This window comes from Lepeophtheirus salmonis, chromosome 6 (genome assembly GCF_016086655.4).
Source record: "Lepeophtheirus salmonis chromosome 6, UVic_Lsal_1.4, whole genome shotgun sequence".
In the NCBI taxonomy this organism is placed as follows: domain Eukaryota; kingdom Metazoa; phylum Arthropoda; class Copepoda; order Siphonostomatoida; family Caligidae; genus Lepeophtheirus; species Lepeophtheirus salmonis.
Window position 1 is genome coordinate 38,455,739 of NC_052136.2, and position 19,726 is coordinate 38,475,464.

The 19,726-nt window shown below is 28.6% G+C and overlaps 2 protein-coding genes and 1 long non-coding RNA gene across 11 annotated transcripts in view; 1 reads left to right on the top strand and 2 right to left on the bottom strand.

The window, feature by feature from the left end:
* Positions 1-19,726, bottom strand: part of LOC121120774 (neuronal acetylcholine receptor subunit alpha-10) — a 301,885-nt gene that overhangs the window by 113,991 nt on the left and 168,168 nt on the right. The gene's annotated exons all lie outside the window — the stretch shown is intronic.
* LOC139905735 (uncharacterized) lies at positions 1,180-6,525 on the bottom strand. Of its 3 annotated transcripts, none has more exons than XR_011780761.1 (6): positions 6,026-6,525; positions 3,421-5,961; positions 3,052-3,368; positions 2,880-2,984; positions 2,355-2,821; positions 1,180-2,296 (listed from the first exon to the last, which is right to left on the bottom strand). It is a non-coding gene; the product is annotated as an uncharacterized lncRNA (long non-coding RNA). The 3 variants fall into 3 exon arrangements; XR_011780762.1 differs by having other exon boundaries at positions 6,080-6,154; XR_011780760.1 differs by having other exon boundaries at positions 3,421-6,525.
* On the top strand, positions 6,155-13,865 carry LOC121120252 (uncharacterized). Of its 4 annotated transcripts, none has more exons than XM_071889402.1 (5): positions 6,155-6,397; positions 6,464-6,672; positions 10,448-10,717; positions 12,146-12,307; positions 13,153-13,856. In XM_071889402.1, the coding sequence occupies exons 1-5, from the start codon at positions 6,265-6,267 to the stop codon at positions 13,183-13,185; spliced, it is 807 nt and encodes a 268-aa protein (XP_071745503.1). In that variant the 5' UTR covers positions 6,155-6,264; the 3' UTR covers positions 13,186-13,856. The 4 variants fall into 4 exon arrangements, with proteins under 4 accessions (XP_071745503.1, XP_040571033.2, XP_071745504.1 ...); XM_040715099.2 differs by having other exon boundaries at positions 13,157-13,849; XM_071889401.1 differs by having other exon boundaries at positions 6,240-6,397; positions 6,503-6,672; positions 13,157-13,852.

Sequence of the window (19,726 nt, forward strand, 5' to 3'; positions counted from 1 at the left end):
AAGGGTGCAACAACATAACCATTTTTATCCATAAGGCAATAAATTAAGTAGTTTAAGAAATCAAAAAAAAAAAAATCTAGTTTCATAATTATAGTACACATTAAAAGTTTTGTTTTAAAAAGTTTTGAAGGATAAATGACGTCAACCATTGTCTATACCGAATTCAATATTTTAATACCGGGTGATTTTCTATATAGATATATATATTTTATTTTGGTTACTCTATCAATGACCTATCATTGAGATGTTTGAAAGGAATTTATATTGTTAACAAAAATATGCACAGTTTTAATAGCAACAAATTAATTTTATTGATGATTAGTTGATGAAATAATTCAAAATTGCCAATTTCGCTCAGGTCTTAATTTTTTTTTTTCTGCAAAAATTAAATCTCTGTCAAGTTATTTCGTTTCAATTTTTTTTTTTATAAATTTCAAATTATCAAAAAGAGTTGAAAAAGTTGTTTTTTGTATATAATAAATTCAAGTAAATTACTGAATTTCCTAAATTGAACCAATAAAATTCTAAAACTATTTGCAATTAGTTTAATGTTGTAAAATATTGTGTCAAACAATTTTTGGTACATTACTTTTCGACAGCAAATTCAAGTTCCTCGCATTTCCAACGATAGCAGCTAACTATATTTACCAGAAAACTTTAAAATATAATATCTAAAATGAAACCACTTCTGTTCCGCTACTACTTCAACAACCGGATTGTCACTTATTATAAAAATGTAGTTATTTTGCTACACATACAGAAAAAATACTATTTTAAATAAAAATCCCCTTGTGTGGATATAATTCAATATGTATACAGAAAAAAATATATATGCAAATAATTGATGCAAAATATTGTCCGTTTGGGGTTTTGAAATTGAATATATTTTTGCTTCATATCTTTTCTAACTTGAAATTTATAAAAATATTATCATTCATACAAAATAGCTTTTTAAAAAGATAAAAACCATCTCATATATCATGAAAAAAAATGTTATACTTATTTTTGTCCCTTTAGCGATATTCCATTTCCTCGTTCAAGGAAGAAATTATATATGTAGATTAAATAGGTTTTTTACAAAAAAAAAAAAAAAAATACTACTGCTTCGTAAATGGAGTCTCATATGGTTTCATTTTAGTTTATATTCTGTTAAGTATGTAGATAGGTATAAAGAGGCGGTTTGGGACCTTAAAGTTTATTTGTATCTGAATGTGTAATGTACATAATATGTGGGAAGTTAACACAAAACGGCATTAATACAAAATAAAAGATACATTTTTACAATATACTGGGAGAGGACATAAAAATTGAGATACTCTTCGAGAGAATCGAGCTCAGTTTTAAAAGTCTTCCAATTTGGTGTTTGTTTTGTTTTCAAGCGGTCAAAAATGTCTGAGCAACAAGCAAATCGGCAGAGGATATAAAATCTTCTCCACACACGAGATTTACTTTAAAGAAGAACTTCACAGTCAATGCTGTTTTGAAAACTAAAAATGATAGCTTCTTGGCTACATGAATAGTTCAGGTCTAGGGAACCTTCAGTACAAAACATCCAACTCAGGCCAATGTCCTTGGCTCCATGACGTCCAACGGGAGCAAGATGCCTTCCTACTTCTTCAAAGCCAACGAGAAAGTCAACACGGACATCTATTATAAGGTCCTCAGGTACCATGCCATTGTATGGTTGAGGAGCACGTTCCCAAAGGACAACTATGTGTTTACCCAAAACGGCACTGCGGCACACGTCGAAGAAGGTGCAGTATTTCTGAAGGGAGAATATGGCTTCCTTCTGGTTGGCAGACTTCTTGCCTTTGTCCTCACCCGACGTGAGCCCCCTGGACTTTGTTCTTATAAGTGTGTTGGAGGGCAAGACGAAAAAGTATTCTTACCTGAATGTCGATGCCTTAAACGTCGTGATCACAGTGAATTGGAACAATTTATCCGAAGACTTCATCAAGGCCAGCTATGCCTCTGTTCATCACCATATTCATGCCATCATTAAGAATAGATGGCGTCATATTGAACAAAAAGTGTAGTAAATTGTTTAGCTACCAATTTTTGCTTCAAAAGTTTGTCATAAAAATATGGAGAAATGAAAACAGCTTTTAAAATTTTCCAATTTTGAGTGCTCACCCTGTATATAAAGGATCAAGACCGGTTATAGAATTATTATTTAGGAATCTTTCCGATACTTATTAATCTACACCCCATTTTGTCACACCGGCTTTGTATAGGGTGGGCCAGAGTTAAAGTCCCGTTATTTATATTATTTCCATATTATTCAATAATCTTTTACCTGGTCAGATGGATTTTTACTAATTAAGTATGATTAAAAATTACTGTATTATAATTACTCCATCTGGCCAAAGAATTCTATATGAATGTACATTTACTTCTCCAAGAAGAACCAAGTATTGAAATTATGCACATTGACTTCAAGAGAATAATTTCTACCGAGTGCATTCCATTGACCTCCATCACTCCATGAGTCCCATAAATTTTATGATCACTGAATTGAGATGATTGTGTGCAGATATTTCATTAACCAACTCCGATGTCGAAAGGATGGGCAATGAAGTGCACAGTTTTTGGCTTCCCTTTGCAGCTAATCTAAATCCCAATATCTTTGCAATGTTTGGTATGATCGGTGGGAGCTCAATGCATTTTTCTAAGTTCAGCAATCCCTAATAGCAGATAATGTGGCCACAAAAGCAAAAATTGAGGAAGATTTAATTCGGTGACGAAGTGTCTAAATCAAGTTGTTCAGAACAAGGAGAAGCCAAGGTCTTTTATATATAGATCAACTCGTGCCTCGATAGCTCTTTTTTTTTTAAGAATAAAAAATATTTAACTCCTCCAGGATTAAGGAAATTACTTACAATTTACCACTCCGTTATTGATAATCCAAATTCTCATTGATTCAATAATTAAAGATTTCTTTTATATTGTCGAATTTATAATTTTGTTAATCAATTCATTTAAAACTACGAAATACAATTCATATATGAATTAATTTGAGTTTTTATTGATTAATTAGTCTAAATATATCACCTAGATGGGATAATAAGCCATTGGGAGAGTTGGATCATAACATTGGCTAAAGATTCTTCTACTGCCTTCTCATATATTTTCCTAAACAAAAGGTATTCATTATAATGACTTCAAGATTCAACTTCACACATTGACATTGGTTCCAGTAGAATCGTTGTGTTAATCCAGTTAGACTTAATGTTATTGATACAAGCATCTGTATAGGAATCCAAAACAATTCGTTAGGCTTGAAAACAAAATGTTGATAATTCCCCACGGTGATGAGTTGGAGTGAAGTGACTCAAACTCCGAGGACTCCATACGATATTTGCCTAGAGCTATAATTCGGAGATAGATTATTGTTTTAGAGGAATACATGGAATAAATTACATAATCTTGCGTACTAGAACCGTTATATTCTTCATCCGGATGGATTTGGACGCACGGGTATAAATATTATCTATTTTATTAATTTTTAACTAATAAGGATGAGCTGTGAGGGATTTTTCTCTTTCTATTTTATATACCGTGCGTCTGTTCCTCCTTATCAACAGCTATTGTAATGATTTTCTCTTCGGTATCTAGCTATATATTGACCTATCAATTATTTGGTTTATATCATCAGACTACGATTATTTTGCAAAAAAATACGCCAAAAATGCTGCAAATAAATAAAATACTTATGGCAAAACTCCTATTGAGTTCGAACATGGCAATTTCATTCTAATTTAAATAAATGGAGACGAAATATCTTCATATTATCACAAACCAGAAAATATAGTGTTGAATTTTAACCGCAAATTATTAGAACCTCAAAATTTAAACATTTATTTCTCATAAAATATAACATCTATCCGTTTAAAATTTTACAGGATTATTTAAAAATTTGCGAAGATTACATCACCATCTATTTTGATATCTTAGGTTAAATTACTAATGAATTGTTATAACTTAATCGTTAAGTGTCCGACAACTAGGAACGTCAAATATACGTAACTAACCTTGTATATTATATTGAATGATGTATGTCAGACATGATCCTTGTAAAATAATATATCCATTTTGGGGGAATTTTAATTAAAGTTACAACGATGCGCTACTTACCCTATATATAAATAAATTTCTATAAAATTACAGTAACTCAGGGTTTTAAGTAAAAGAGAAAGCATTTCATTTTCTCCATCACTTATTTAACAAGGTTAAAAATCATTTTATACATCGATTCAGGTTTATTTTCTTTATTAGGGTGATTCTCAAAGTTTTCCTCTCATTGTAAGTTAACGTATATCTAGAGTTGAAAATAAAATGACTTGCCCTTATGTAAAAAAAATAAGAAAATAAACCGAAAATGGACATGGGTAAAACATGGCATATTGAATTTTTTTTTGGGAAAAACAGCTAAGCTCTCATGGTCTTTTAAATCAGCAGCAAAAAAAAACAACATGAGAGGGAAACGAAGGAAATAAACACAACACTAATCCTGCAAGGATTTATGCAGGTCGATCCTCAATTTTAGTACAAGCAACAAGAGCTTACTTTTATAACTAAGTTCCCAATAAATCCGCAGTGTTACTCTGTGTTATTCATAATCACACGCACTGATGTTTATTAATGTTAAATGCTGTGAAAATCAAGTATTTATTTTGATATTCTATGGAGAAAGATTTATTTTATGCTAGTCTTATTTATATATTTCAATTTTTTTGTATTATTTATTTTTATGATTATCACTAATTTTGTGCACAAGATTTATTTAAGAACCCACATGGTCAGTTTTTTTGTATGACTCAGGCAAATAAACATTTCCTCGAAATGTTCCTTAGGTGTAAGAACCCAACAAGGTCCATGAAAACGCGATTCCGTAGCAAAAGGCAGGGCTCAGATTGCTTACTAAAACACCTTGTATGGGCTATTTTTTTTAATAACATATGATTATTTTTATTTTTTTAATAAAATGATTTGTTATTGAGTCATTACAGGAAATTATAATTTCCCAAAAAAATATTTACAGCCTTTTTGTTAAGTAACACATTATAACACTAAAGAAATCTTTAGCACCAAGTAGATCTTGTGTAATGTTATTATTACGTACTAAAAGAATTATAAATGAGATTGCGCCTATATCATGAAATGAGGTTAGGGAGGACTCAAATTTTGTTTCAAATTATATAAATAATTTGTTAAATATATTTTTCTCTGTACTAACCAATATTGCATTTGTAATAAAACTTACACTTTTACTTAAGAATTAAAAGTAACTATCAATGTAATATGTAAATAAAAAGAAGTAAATCGAATTCATACTATGCAAATTGATACAAAAAGGAATAGCATTATATACAGTGTACAGATGCAAATTTTCATCCTAGTAAAAACATTACATTTTGGTTAAAAAGCTATGTCCAAAATTTTATTGATTGATAAGAAACAAATATATTCACAAATATTGTTGGCAAATCACAGAGGCTACATCCTATTCGATTAGGTATCCGTTAGCAGCAATGGCAGCTTCAAAACGGTACTTGAAGCTGGTAACGGCTTCGACAAATTTGTCCTCAGGTTGGTTGGCCCAAAACTTGGAGGTAGATGATATACTCCCCACTCCACACTTTGGTGTTGGTTTGTGTTTTATGATGCCCCTGATAGCGCCCTGCCAAAAATAAACAAGAGGATTAAAGCTGCTGGATGACACAAGTCCCATGTCCGTTTGTCCCAAAATCAACAAAGTTTTGGGCACATAACTCAAATACTTGTAGTTCTGGGGGCCCCTATGTCTATGTTCTTCGCATGTTGGATATTGCAAACGGTCCTCATATTGAACTCAACAATGGAAGCGATGTTTCTTTGGCCAATATGTGAGTCAAACAAGTTGGATACATGACGCCTTTTTACCACCTGTGCACTCATTTACTGAACGATTAAAAACAAAAACTGCAACAAAAAAAACTTATTTATGATAAAATCACAAAATTAAAAAAATCACGCAACAGCCTACACAAAAAATGCATAAAAAACAATTAAATTGGCGGGAATTTTTTTTCTTATGCACCTGGTTGATTATTATTTTTTGTTAAATAAAAAAGAGAAAAATATCAGTTAAATTAGATCAATTGATACTTCTTCCATTTCATGTGTTTTAAAGGAGGATATATTTTGATTTATACGTTCTAATTCGAATGATTTATAACCTAACAGAATATCATGAAAGATGATAAATAGGAAAGAGGAAAAACAATGATAGAAATGATCAAAGAATGGAGGATATTCATCCTTTTCCTGGGATCACTACCTACAATAGCAAGTACTTCTGGAGGACGGTTCGAAATGTTCAAGTCTCTCATTAAGAAGCACACTTCTGAAAATAAAAGTGTGTTCATATAGTTAATTGGTGAACAAGATCTATATACATTTTATTTTATTTTGTATTTTCAAGCAAAAGAAGTAGGATTAAGACATTTTTTATTCGATGCAGATCCTGAGAAAAATGAGGTTTGTGATAGCAAGTTCGGTGCAATGGAAGACATGATTGAATTCAAGAGAATGGCCATTTATGAACCGCAAAAAGAAATAATTTCTATTGATTTTAATCTTAGAAAGAAGGAGAAATGGGATTTTTACTATCAGCTGATTACGGAATCCGAGATAAGTGAATAAATATAAACATGAACAATATATACATATTTATGATGCGTAGAAGTTGCAATTTTTAATATCCCATTATCATAACACAAATACTTCACTGGGGTGTCGATGCATCCTTATATTACCTGCAATTAGTATTTGTAATTATAATATATACTATAAGCATGAGTGTACAAATATCATACTTATTCATAAGTGTGAGTTCATAATCTAAAATAAAGTGGGTTAAAATTATTTTAAATTTTGTAAATTGCAAAGATGATATATTACTTCTAAATTTATAAATTATTATCAAATAAGACATATTCTGTACAGAATAAGACTTTTCCAGCTCTCCATTTTCTCTCCCTTCCTCATATTCATTTTTTTTATTGGAGGGGGTACTTAAATTATAGGAACAAAAAAAAATATTTAAAAAAACCTCAATAATGAATTCCCGAATTTGTTAATCAATCAGAATTTTTATAAAGTACCCCAAGAAATTGGATACTGGAATTAACTGATGAATTTATAATTTAAATAGATGGTGAAACAAAAAATAAAAAATACTCACCGGACATAAGAAGGACATTTCAGTCTTTGGGATGAATGAACGCCCAAGGAAATAACAGAGGGGTAAAAAACTATAGCTACACAGATACATTGATAAAATTTTGCTCTATTAAATATATGTGTTAATTACAATATTGAAGATAAAGTTTTAACATTATTTTGGCTTTTGATTGAGATGTTATTTTGTGGCAAACAAAATGGTTTTACAAACATTTTAAGAACTTAAGAATTATATATACTTTTTAAGTACTTTTTTATTACAGAGTCAACCAATATGTAACATGGTGCTCGAAATGGTTGAACAATTCACAGAGATGTTTGTTACAACTAAACCAGCAATGTCCAAAAAGTTGATCTTGTTCACTTTAGTTCTTGTTAATTTCCTTTTTCATTACATAAAAGTTATTTTTCATCTTTTTATCTCAACGATCAAATTTCTTAATAAAATTATATTTTGTTGTGGCTACATGTATTTAAGATTTGGTTTCAAAATGTTTCTTCAAAGTCATGAAGAAATTTGAATATAAAATTTGCTTTAAAAAGTATTAAATTTTCTTCAGGTTTAAAACCAATGCTATAGAGAATTTTTTCGTGACGTCATTATTATGAAAGTATCTTAGTGATATAAAGAACCTCATTTTATAAGAATATAAATTATTTTTCTTATTAAAATGAAGGTAAATAATTTGCCGTATATTCGAATGTTGTAATAGGACTGAAAAACATATCAATTTAAACCTTTACTTATGATTCAAAATTATGAATCTTTATCTTAAATTAGACTAATGACTTCTAATCTTTTGGTCACTGAAGAGACCTGCATCATTTTTTAAATTTCAGCAGTGGTACACGCCTCTTATATTGTTTATGTAATATCTCAAGGAGCTACAATTGTAAACCACTGCCTTTGATTATAATAAAAGGACTTTATATTTGGGTGATTCCCTGAGAAATTTTGAGGATTTGACTAAAATTAAATACACAGTTTTGTTGACAGTAGACCATATAAGAAATTACTCTATGGATTTGTAATTCAACCCAACTCTTACTTTTGAAGTCTTAAAAAGAAAAAGTTAGTATTTTAATGAATATATAATTAGAAATTTATTATAAGCCAAAGCAATGATAAACAAGTATAATACATAACAGAAATGCTATTAGTTTGTTTAACAAAACTTAACTAATAATTTTTTGTGAATTTTTGTCACAAAAAAAGAAAGTAACCCAGGTCCTTAGTTTTTGTCCTTAAATTTTCTAAAGTTTATTGTCTATAAATTATAAAATTTCTACCTCTCGGTATCGTTAAAATTTAATAATAATCAATATTATTAAATTTTAACCGAATCAAGGTAGAACCCTACAGTAGAGTGAAAAATTTATTTATAAAAATCATAGCTTCTTCTATAAAATATTTTTTGTAACTTTTCCAATTTTTCAATAAAAAAATGTTCGATAAAACCAAGGTTAATAGAAAATAAAGTTATACCATAATGCGTGCACGACTGATGTTTGACTTCATAGTAGATGAGTGGTTGCGTGTTTTGTTAAAATCTGCCTGTCTTGTCCAGCAGTAGGTACAATACATCAGATTTAAATTCTAGCAAGCCCGATTACATGAAGGTCTACCCTTGTATTTATATTAACCTTGCGATAAAACCATATTTTTATTTACGACATAAATAAAGTTAGGATTTGTATACATGATCCAACGATTATTTATAATTCGATGAATTTTTCAATTTACATTTTTTTAAAAGAGATTATTAGGCTTTTATTAATTTATAATTTCTTATCTGTTAAATTTTTTATTTACTATTTATTATATGCAATATACTATATATTATAGTGTAAAAAATTGAAACATTTTAAACTGTTTAAATAGGATATTTGAATATATTTAGACAGCAATTCGATAATTTCTTTAGATAGTTTTTAGAATTATCGAATTGACAAAATACTTTTCTCTTTCTTTCATTTTACCCTTTCACTTTTCATATATGTATGTATTTCATGCAGCGGAACAATTTCAGTGATATTCAATTTAATATGTAATATTAGGAGTCTTAAATGAATGAATAATTTTAATTTCCTTGTCCTAATTCATGGTAAAGTAATACACTATTGAACATCCAACGACTACATTTCCTAGTAAATCGATCTTCATCCAATGCATTTTCCTTCATTTTTTTTTTTTACTTTTTGCTTTAAGATTTCTTGCATCACTAGATTTTTTAACATACATAAATTAGACAATATAAATATGTATATACTTAACGAAAAAAGAGATAATAATAAAAATATCTATTAACAATAATGATAAAATACCGGATATGAAATACATCTCTCAAGAAATTTTATATCCAAATCACAACGATAAAATACATATATATCGGAAGTGAAAACAAAATATGAATGTAGGATTGATTTTCCTCAAACTGAGTTGACTTTTTTTTACTTACTGTTCTTTAACTTATAAACAAAAATTAGATAACACTTCTGTAAAAATTGTAAAAAAAAAATTAAAAAAAATATTCAGCTAAAGAATAATTAAGTTTAAGTAATTGATACCCGGAAAGTAACGAGACCCATTTCAGATTTCAACACGAATAAAAATAAGAAAAGTCTTTCTTCCATTGTATGGGATTTTTGCAGATTTATTTTTACAGACATCCATTCTCAGTTATCATTGCAATAAAATTTCATGTTTTTCCATCTCTGAGTGGCCATCCCGTTTTTTTTTATGCAAAAATTTTTATTGAAAACAAATTCAAATTATATTAAATTATTTTTATATCATTTCTTGTATACGTTGTGTAAAAGTTACAACCTAAAAATGATTTACATAATTTACTGTTCTTGGGATAAGTATAATGCAATGCTTGAGTATTTTATGAATGATCAATATATTATAGTATAATTTTTGACAATTTCAATGCAAATTTATAAAATATATATAGTGCATGGCACAGTATAAAGTTTTATGCTGGAATTATATTCCTCATAAATAAATTACAATCCATATTATTTTAATAGATTGATAAGATCAATTAAAAGTTGGTTATTAGAATGAGCAATGTTGTGAAATAATCATTTATTTTAGGACACAAAAATTGAAACTTGTTCAGTGTCCTTATTCAAGTTGCTTATACTCCTACAGACATCACAGCTTGTATACAGAATATTTACATAAAATACATACATCGATATATTTCTTCTTTATTACACTTGCAAGAACCTTTGTGATGATTTGATACCCAAGGCCTGCCCCAGCACAAGTAAAATCAAGAATCATATTTATCCTGGTTGTTGTGACATTAATGGTTGCAAATGTTATTGCTACTATGAGTGCTCAACCCTCATGGACTATCTTACAAGACTTGAAGAACTTCTTCCAACGCCTTATTTTGATAAGTGTGTCACTAATGCAACAACAGCAGAGGTCAACGTTTGGCTTAAAAAGGCATGTTATGGTGCTAAGACTCTTTATAAAAAGGTATTGATATTTTGTTAACTTTAAACATGTTACATGCATACACTTGAAGTAAGGGAATACAATACAAACGTGAACAAAAATGGCCCGTCGGCACTAAAGCAAGCTAGAATGATAATTCTCAAAACTGTGTCTGGATTACATTTGTATTATTTGACAAATTATCTTCTTCCGATGATTACTCCTTTGAGAGTAAAATATCATTGTCACGATGAAAAAATTAGGAATTCAAAGATTAAATTTGAAAGATCATATGGAAGCCAAATTGGGCCACATTAATTTAATGAAAGTACTAAGTTATAAATAAAATTATTGGCTCTCTCAGTTCATCCCATAAGTTTAAATACATAGCGTATAATTGACTGAAATATGGAGATATACTGCTTTTGGGTTAACTCACCACAAATGTTCAGTTTTTTTTTACATAATGTATATGTACAATGTAGATAAAGTCAATATTTTATAGGCCCAAATCCGATATAGGGAATGACTTGATATACTCAAGAATTTTCACTACAGCTTAGAGCTTTTATGAAATTTATGATACTTAATTTATTTCTATTTAATTATTGTGAAGAACATTATGTTTTGAAAATAAAACTGAAATTCAATGATGACGTCCAACGTCTATTAGAGCATATATCTCTTCCGCAGGGTCTGATCCTATCTTGTGATCAGCACGCATTGAACTTGGTTCATAATTACCTCCAGACTCTTTTAGTTCCCTCCTAACTCTCTAGACAAATGACTAGTCCATTTTTGAGAGGTTTAAAATTTCAACATTGTCTTGTCCAATGCGGATTGCAACAAGGACATGCTGCCTTTTTCACAATTGGGGAATAAATATTTTTTTGTTATGCGACAAAACAACAAAAACATCCTATCTACAGTTGCTCAATGTTCGCGGTTAAACAACCGCCGCTCCTTTTATTTGTATTTTTTTCTTTGTTTCACTGTAAATGTCAGAATTAGAATATTTATTTATTCAACTTTCAAGAGTTAGTCGTCATTGACATTATTTTGTATAAATCACAAAATTAATAATGGATTCATTATATCAAAAGGGTTATAACATATTATGAAAACACGTGCATGGAAAATTGCCCTAGAAGAAAATTGCTGGTAATTTATAAACATTTTTAGTTTCGATAATACTATTAAATACAAACAAAGATTAATTAAATTCAAACGTATCTTAATACTATTCTAATAACTTATCACAATGACCGATAGGTTTGTATGATGATTTTTGCATTTTGTTAATATGTTTCATATTTACAACACCACTTCAATTTAAGGGTAAACCTATCAACAATATGTTTAATTTTGAGGTAGAATGAACCAATGAATTACTTTTCTATTGTAGGCTCATTATGGCTCACAATTTATTATTTTTATGCAAGTACATACATAAAATCCTCCATCTTTTAGAAACGAAGAAAATGTAAGAAGCTTGCAAAAAAAGATGGAAGTTCAAGCAAAGTAACATGTCGTAATGCAGGAAAATGTGTCAAAGCTCCTGGAATACTTTGTAAAGCCTGTATTAAATTTGCATGCGAGGGAGAAAATGATATCCAAAAATTTGATTTGATGGTAAAACGATAACTATTCAGAGAGTTGTAGGTTCTAATCATTATTTCGTGTGTTAATTTTTTGTTGCTGACTATCGTAACAGTGATTTATTTCTTTTATTTTACAAAGCTGTAGACATTATTCACTCACAATTGAGTAGATAACCTCTTAGTATAAAGTAACCACGAGTAATGGCTATTATAAATGATGGAGAGTAACACGGAAGATTTGTTAGAAATTTACAAGCCTTTGTTGTACTCAAAGTGCTCATAGAATCTAGGATAGAAGACAAAGCCTATCTCTTTGCTTTATAAGGAGAGGGTTTTGTGTGTATTTGCTTCTTGTTAGAAGTCCTTGCAGCTAATTTAATATTATGACAAATTTATTTACTATGTGACTTTTTTGGTCAAGAAATTAGTCTCTAAGCCTAGCAGTGCGTTATAACAGCTAATTTGTCATGTACTAAAACATTTTTCAAATTATCAAGACAATTTTCGTGTTTTTACATCGTTTGTGCTTAGAAATTACAACTCTAATTCTTTAGCATATCAAAAAAGACATGTTATATTTTGTTAGATGTATGCTCATTATTAGAGATGGTATAAGTGTCAAAATCCTGGCGGGCCTAATTTTTTAAAAAGAAGTATATGTTGGTTACGAGCAAGAGTGCCCTTAATTATCGTTAGTAACAAACGTTTTATCAAGGAAGGAGAACTATATTTTTGATAGTGATATCTGACAGCAGACATTTCATCTATTAAACTTATAATGTATAATTTTTTCACATATACATTTGCATGGATTTTGACATTTTTCACATCTTTATTTACATATAAATAAATAAAATTACAAACTTTTCTCCTGAGTTAGGAAACAAAAGAGGATTGCGTGATTCGTAAGAAATGTCGTAAAAAAAGGTGTAGAAGAAAGAAAAAGTGTAGCCAGGAATGTGACGAGGATGAGGAATGTACAAAAGTTTGTAAAACCATCAAAAAGTGTCGAAAAAGAAAATGTCGAAAAGTCAAGAAATGCTATTAAAAATGGAATGGGTAGCTACAAACTAGTTCGTCTTCATTTGCATATCTTTATATTTGTAGATATCAACAAATAATATAAAATAATTGTAAAAAATTTAATGACTTGAATCCTTTTCATTTAATTGGATTCCAAAGAGAGAAAATAATTAATTAAAATTTGACTTAGTTATACTCAAGTTTGTAACTTTTTATTACATATAAAAATATGATGGCCATATTTCGGATACAAAGAAATACAAAAAAAAAAAAATTAATAATCATTCAAACATCTCATCCTGTCTTTCATTATTTTTTTTTTTCAAAATATTAATATCTACAAAGTTAGGACACTTTTGACTTTTTTCCCTATGATTCAAAGTTACTATTTTCTTTCAGTTTGATATGTAATATTAATGCTGTTTTTCATTCCATCATCATATTATATAAATATATTTTGTGTCAAATAAGTTATTTATCATAATTTTCAGAACATTTATTCTAACATTTTTGGGAAAAAAATGATTAATAAAATATATTTTTTCTTCACATCGAATCTCTTCCTACACTATAAATATATATATATCTATGTTTTCATCTCAAGGCTACCCATACACTGTTTATTACTTGTATGTCATAAAATAAGTCATTTAAAAAAAGTATAAAGAAAGTCAGAAACAATTCAAAGCTAAAGTGTAATAAAATCTTTTGACATTATTTGAACGTTGGATTCTACTTAATGATCTATAATTTTTTCAATGAATAGCAGGGCATTAACGCTCACTGAAGTAATGTTCAAGCTCTAATCAGTTCGGTTAAGATACTTCCTTTCAGTATGCTTGTAATATGACTAAGGATGGTATTTTTGAAGTGAGCGAGGAGTAAGTGAAAGAAAGACTTCTGCTATCAAAGAATTAAGACCCTAGTTAATATAATCTCCCTCTAATATAATTTTGTAGGAAAAAAATTAACTAACGCTGTTTAGAAGATAACTTGATTCATTTAAAATACTATTAGTGCTTATAAAGTATTAAATTATATTTATGTATGCATATGTTTATTTCAGAGGGAAATGTTTAAACGGCGAAAAAACAATTCCTAAAATATGGTATTCTGACTTCTTCGTTAGGATTCCAAGGGCGTATCAGTCTCCGTGGAACAATGCCGGGACATACTACACTACTACCACTCACTATCAAATAAAAACTTACAATTCTTGCGCCATTTAATGCACAATTATAAGAAATTTAAAATTGATTTCGACTCTAGAGAATTATTATTGTTTAACCTTTTATTTAAATATTATGTGACTTCTTCTCATTCTTTTTTATGAAAGTTTAAGCTATTTTGTGGGTTTGTTTTGTTTATTTATTTTTTGTCGAATTTTATAGAAGGAACGTTTTGTTGTAAATGGATTAACTACTAACATCATATTAACCAACTTTTCAAGATGTTTGACTTTGTTTTAGGGGATTAATTTTAAACAAGAATATTTATTTATTGATATTTCTTCTCCAAAAAAATAAAGGTATAAAAAAATTTGACTAATTTGATAAGACAAAAAGACAAATTTTGATTACTTTTCGTAGTATATTTTTAAGTTTTACTTGGTTTCCAAAGAGGTGGTGAGTCAACTTTTAAATTGCTTCTGACGGGGTGTCAAATTTAATCCATTAAAAATTTATTATTTCAAGATTTAATCAAAGTTAAAATTGGAAAAACCTTTCAAAATAGTAACTGAAAAGCTCAAAATATGGTCAATTTGGCTACTCGATCATTTTCCTCATTGATATAACTAAGCAACAACTGCTTGGTTAAACAATGTTAAGAAAAAATATCGCATAATATTTATTTTGAATTAAATAAAATAATTCCGGATTAAGCTTAGATTTATTGAAACTGGAATAGCTACAGAAAGGAGTTTATGAGAGTTTTAGGTTTTTTTATATAAGTTTCCAAGTTTTTTTATATTAGTTTCATTAGATATTTAAGAGTTAATAAACCTTGACAAACTGATATAAAAAATGGTGGCACGTTTTATTTTTTTAATAGTTAAATAATTAAAGACATTTTATTTATGCTATAAAAATATGTATAAATTATTTTTATGAAGGATGCAAGTTTGATGTTGCACTCGTTTTAAGAAGTGCCTTATTTGGTAGAACACTTTGTGTTACAAATGCTTACAATTTTTTTTTGTGTAGATTCTCTTCTTTTTTCTGATTGCTTCATAAAAAACATCAAAACAAATTTGGAAATTTTAAGAATGTTTTTCGATGCCAATACGAAGTAGATCGTGATTTTTTTTCATGATATATTTCTGATTTTGATCCGAAAAAAAACATGTTTAATTCATAATTACAGATAAAATGTTATTTTCTATTAAAAAAAAGATTGCAGGATTAATGCAAATATATATTCTGCTTGCATGTAGGTAACCATATTTATTATAGAGGATAGCAAGAAGATTCCCTTTTTCCTGACATACATTTCAATATAGAAAAAGAAAGGATTAATTGTGATTTTAGATATCTATTTTCCTAAAGAGGAAAAGAAAAGCCAAAGCTTAATGGATTTTGTGCTTATTGGACACAGATCAATTTCTAAGATATACGAGTATACTCTAAATATTATTATTATTAGACTATCTGAACTCAGCCAGCTAGACCCCGTATGCATCAGTATAAAACTTTTCTGTTGGTCTGACCTTGATAAAAAAATTCTATAAGATAGATCTAGACAGAATTTTTTTTAGCACCGAATTAGACCGGTGCATTAAAAGTCATAAGGGTATCAGACCAGTCTAGGATTTTCAGATCATAACCCTATACTACTACATATGCTCCACCAGAGAGGCCATGTGAGAAGCAGCCTTATGATTGACTTCGCCATGTTAAGGCAAAATGCAACATAATAAAAAAGGCTACTATAGAGAGATCCTCCTGATCTCTTTTTTTAATTCCTGTTGCTGACGTAGTCATTTACTTATTTTTTTCCATTCATTCTAAATATTTTTTTTATAGGTTGTTGAATGAAACAACCATTAATGAGATGCCTTCAGCCTTAATCACAAAGATAAATACCCAGTTGCCAAATATCTTAAAATTATAATTTTAAAAGACCTTTTAAAAAAATATCGACACGTTTATTTTATATTTAAAGATCAACCCAAAAACCATTCATAACTCAAGTGCTTTGATGGTACGGAATTTTTGAAGACATCAAAGAATCGCTATTAAGAAATTTGTGTTTATTTAATAAAATAATAATAATTTTTTTCTATAAAAAATACGAAAACAACTGGAAAAATATAATTTTATGAACAATGATAGACTTTGGATATTATTGATGAAAAAAAAAAATTCACAAACATAATTATTTAATAACAAATACTGTATTTACAATTACAAGCTGTCCCGGGAATAAATATTTGCATTATTCGGAAAATTAACAAAAAAGGAACAAAAATAGTTATATTTTTGTAGTTTACTACAAAGAATGTATTTTTTTCAACCTCTTATTCATCTTTTTTGTTGTCGTTGTACTTTTTCGTTAGTACAATAATTCAATTTTTAGATGTTCTATTTTTTTTGTTGCATTTTTTAAATGAAAGCCCATAGCTTTAAAAAAAAACTTTGGGATAGGGAAAATCGATCTTGATATTTGAAAAAAAAATATCATTAAAACAAATTTTCCCTAAGCTCAAAAATCGTTCTTTTATTTGGTTAATTAATTTTTTTTAATGTGAGGACTGATACGTACATACTACTGCAGTTACAAAATTATATTTCTGTAGTTAAATTATATATAATACATGCAAACTTGTCATTAATTGATGGGAAGTAATTTTATTCCTAAAATAATTAGCGTAAAATAATAAATATTTCAATATAAATTTTTACAAAAAATAAAAATATATTTTTTTTGGAATAAGACAAACAAAAAAAAAATCTCCTTGTAACTCCAAACTCATAATGTTAAGATTATTCAAAATAAATTATATTTTTTCTATATATCGTATGAGTTTAAAATACATGGGATAGTTAAAAAAAGGGAACCAAGATTTAAATTATCTAATTATTATAATTGTTCAACTGTTTATCATCTTATGAAATACATTTATTTTTAAGGTTTCAATTTTACCCAATTCATTATTTGAGTTATAACCCAAACGGTTTACTACGGAAAGGTTAAGAACGCATCTTCACTTAACAATTATGGATAAAAAAGTTATCATAGATATCTTTCATTGATGTTATCTTCTAAACCTATAATAAGTCTATTTTATACTTTGATTATGCTTAAAAACTAATAATGACAAATTTTTTGAATATATTTCGAGTTTTAATAAATTTATTCAAATTTTAAACAAAAATGCTACTTTATTTTCATTTTGGTGTAAATTATGCCTTTTTAGTGTTTTAAAATTTGAGACGTTTTTTAGGGCAATAATAGGAATTAATACGGGACTGGACTGATTTTAAGTCCAATATTAATCACCAGTACCCCTCTAATAGATTTTTTTAAATTTCAGGTTATATTCGATTCCAAAATCAATAAAAAATTTACTGAATACTTTGTTTACAAGTGTCAATTATTTTTGCTAATTTTGTCCTTATAAGTGTTTTGAACGTCGATTGGTTAAACTTTTATTAAACTGTGAACAAATCCCAATAGTTATTTAACGATAATTGCACAATTTGTAAGAATTGGCTAATTACTAAGCCTGATTTCTTTTTCTTTGTAGAGATCAGGTTTTGAGATATACTCAAGCTAATAACGTGGTATACAAACAAATTTGAAACGTTTTTTAAGGACCAATAACAGAGATGAGACGGGATTAGACTAGTCGTGGAGAAGAAGAGATTTAAATCACATATCTAGAACCAATACAGCCCATGAATTTACGTCAATATATTCTCTCAAAACCGTTTGACTTTTCATGCATTCATTTTTCTCTATATATATAAAACTAGAAAAGCCTCAACCTACAACACCATATTCCCTATTATCCAATACTAAAAAAATATTAAGAGACATGTTTTGAAGACATATAACTGATAATTACTCACTTACTCTACGATAACAGATGTACTTGATCGTTGATAAGTTAATTAAACATATATGTATGTAGATGTAAATAAACAAGAAAACAGTATTGGAGAATTACTGCTAGACATATTCCAACCCTTAAACTCTCTTTTTTGGATATAAAAATCCCATATTGCTATTTGTATATGTTTATAAGCTGCAAAAATAGGTAGAAAAGATAAATTCATTATACGATATAAAAAATGATACACCATCATCAAAAGAGTTATATATGTATACAAAGTTGGTTCTATTACCATAATATGCAGACTTTTATTCCATTACTTGAATACGTTGCAGTTGAGCATTTTAACTCCTTAAAGGGAAAAAATCATGGTTTATTTTTAATATAAACATTAAATAAATTACTTTTTAACAAGAGATTGTTGTTTATATGTATACATATCTTAGAAAATGCAACAGTGACCTATTGAAAAAAAGGAATTATTTGTAAAACTAAATAAGTGCATAAGTGAATCTTTTTATATCAAATTTCACAGATATAACACATGTGTAACCAAGTTTATTTGATTTTACAAATTTGAACATAAAAACTACACATGACTTAATAAAGTTTAGATTACTTGACTGAAAGAAGTTATATTTGCTGAGGCGTATATACCTATACCCAATTAATTCCCACTGTATTAGATGTTGCTACTTCGTCACCTAAAGTTTAATAAGGAAATTGAAGGAAAAAAAACAACGCTCTAAATGTTGTTCCATTTCAACTATATTACGGTCCTTATGAGACCAAAAAGTCTATGAAGCGGATGTCTTGTTGAGTTAGGTATAGTAACGGGTTGTTCATTGAAATATGAACATTTACTAATTAAATAATAAATTAAGATTAAGTGATTGAAATTGAGTCATATTTCGATATATTAAAACATAAACAATTAGGTTTAAAAAAAAACCTAGCTTATATATACCAGTCGAAAAAATGACACTTGAACGACAAATTTCAATTACCACAATCCTTGCCGCTGTACATCTCCAGGACCACCGTCTACACTGCCAGCAAGTCCAAAACGGTTGGGAGTAAGAAGGGATCTGTTAAAAAGGCCAAACTGGCCCCGGAAGAGTTAAACAAACCATTCCAGGCCAATCCCCTCAAGTCCATTAGGGTAAGTGCAAAAGATCTCAGGGTCTCACGCCAGACTGTCCAGAGAGTTATTAAAAAAGTGAATGGAAAGAGCCTTGTGAGGGTTGATATCAATTTTGACACAAACAATGGAAGAAATCCATCTCCACTATTTTGCATTTGTATTTTGAGTTCTTTCGAACTAATTTTTAGCACTTTTTGTGCGCCTACAGCACTATTGCTTATCCTCTT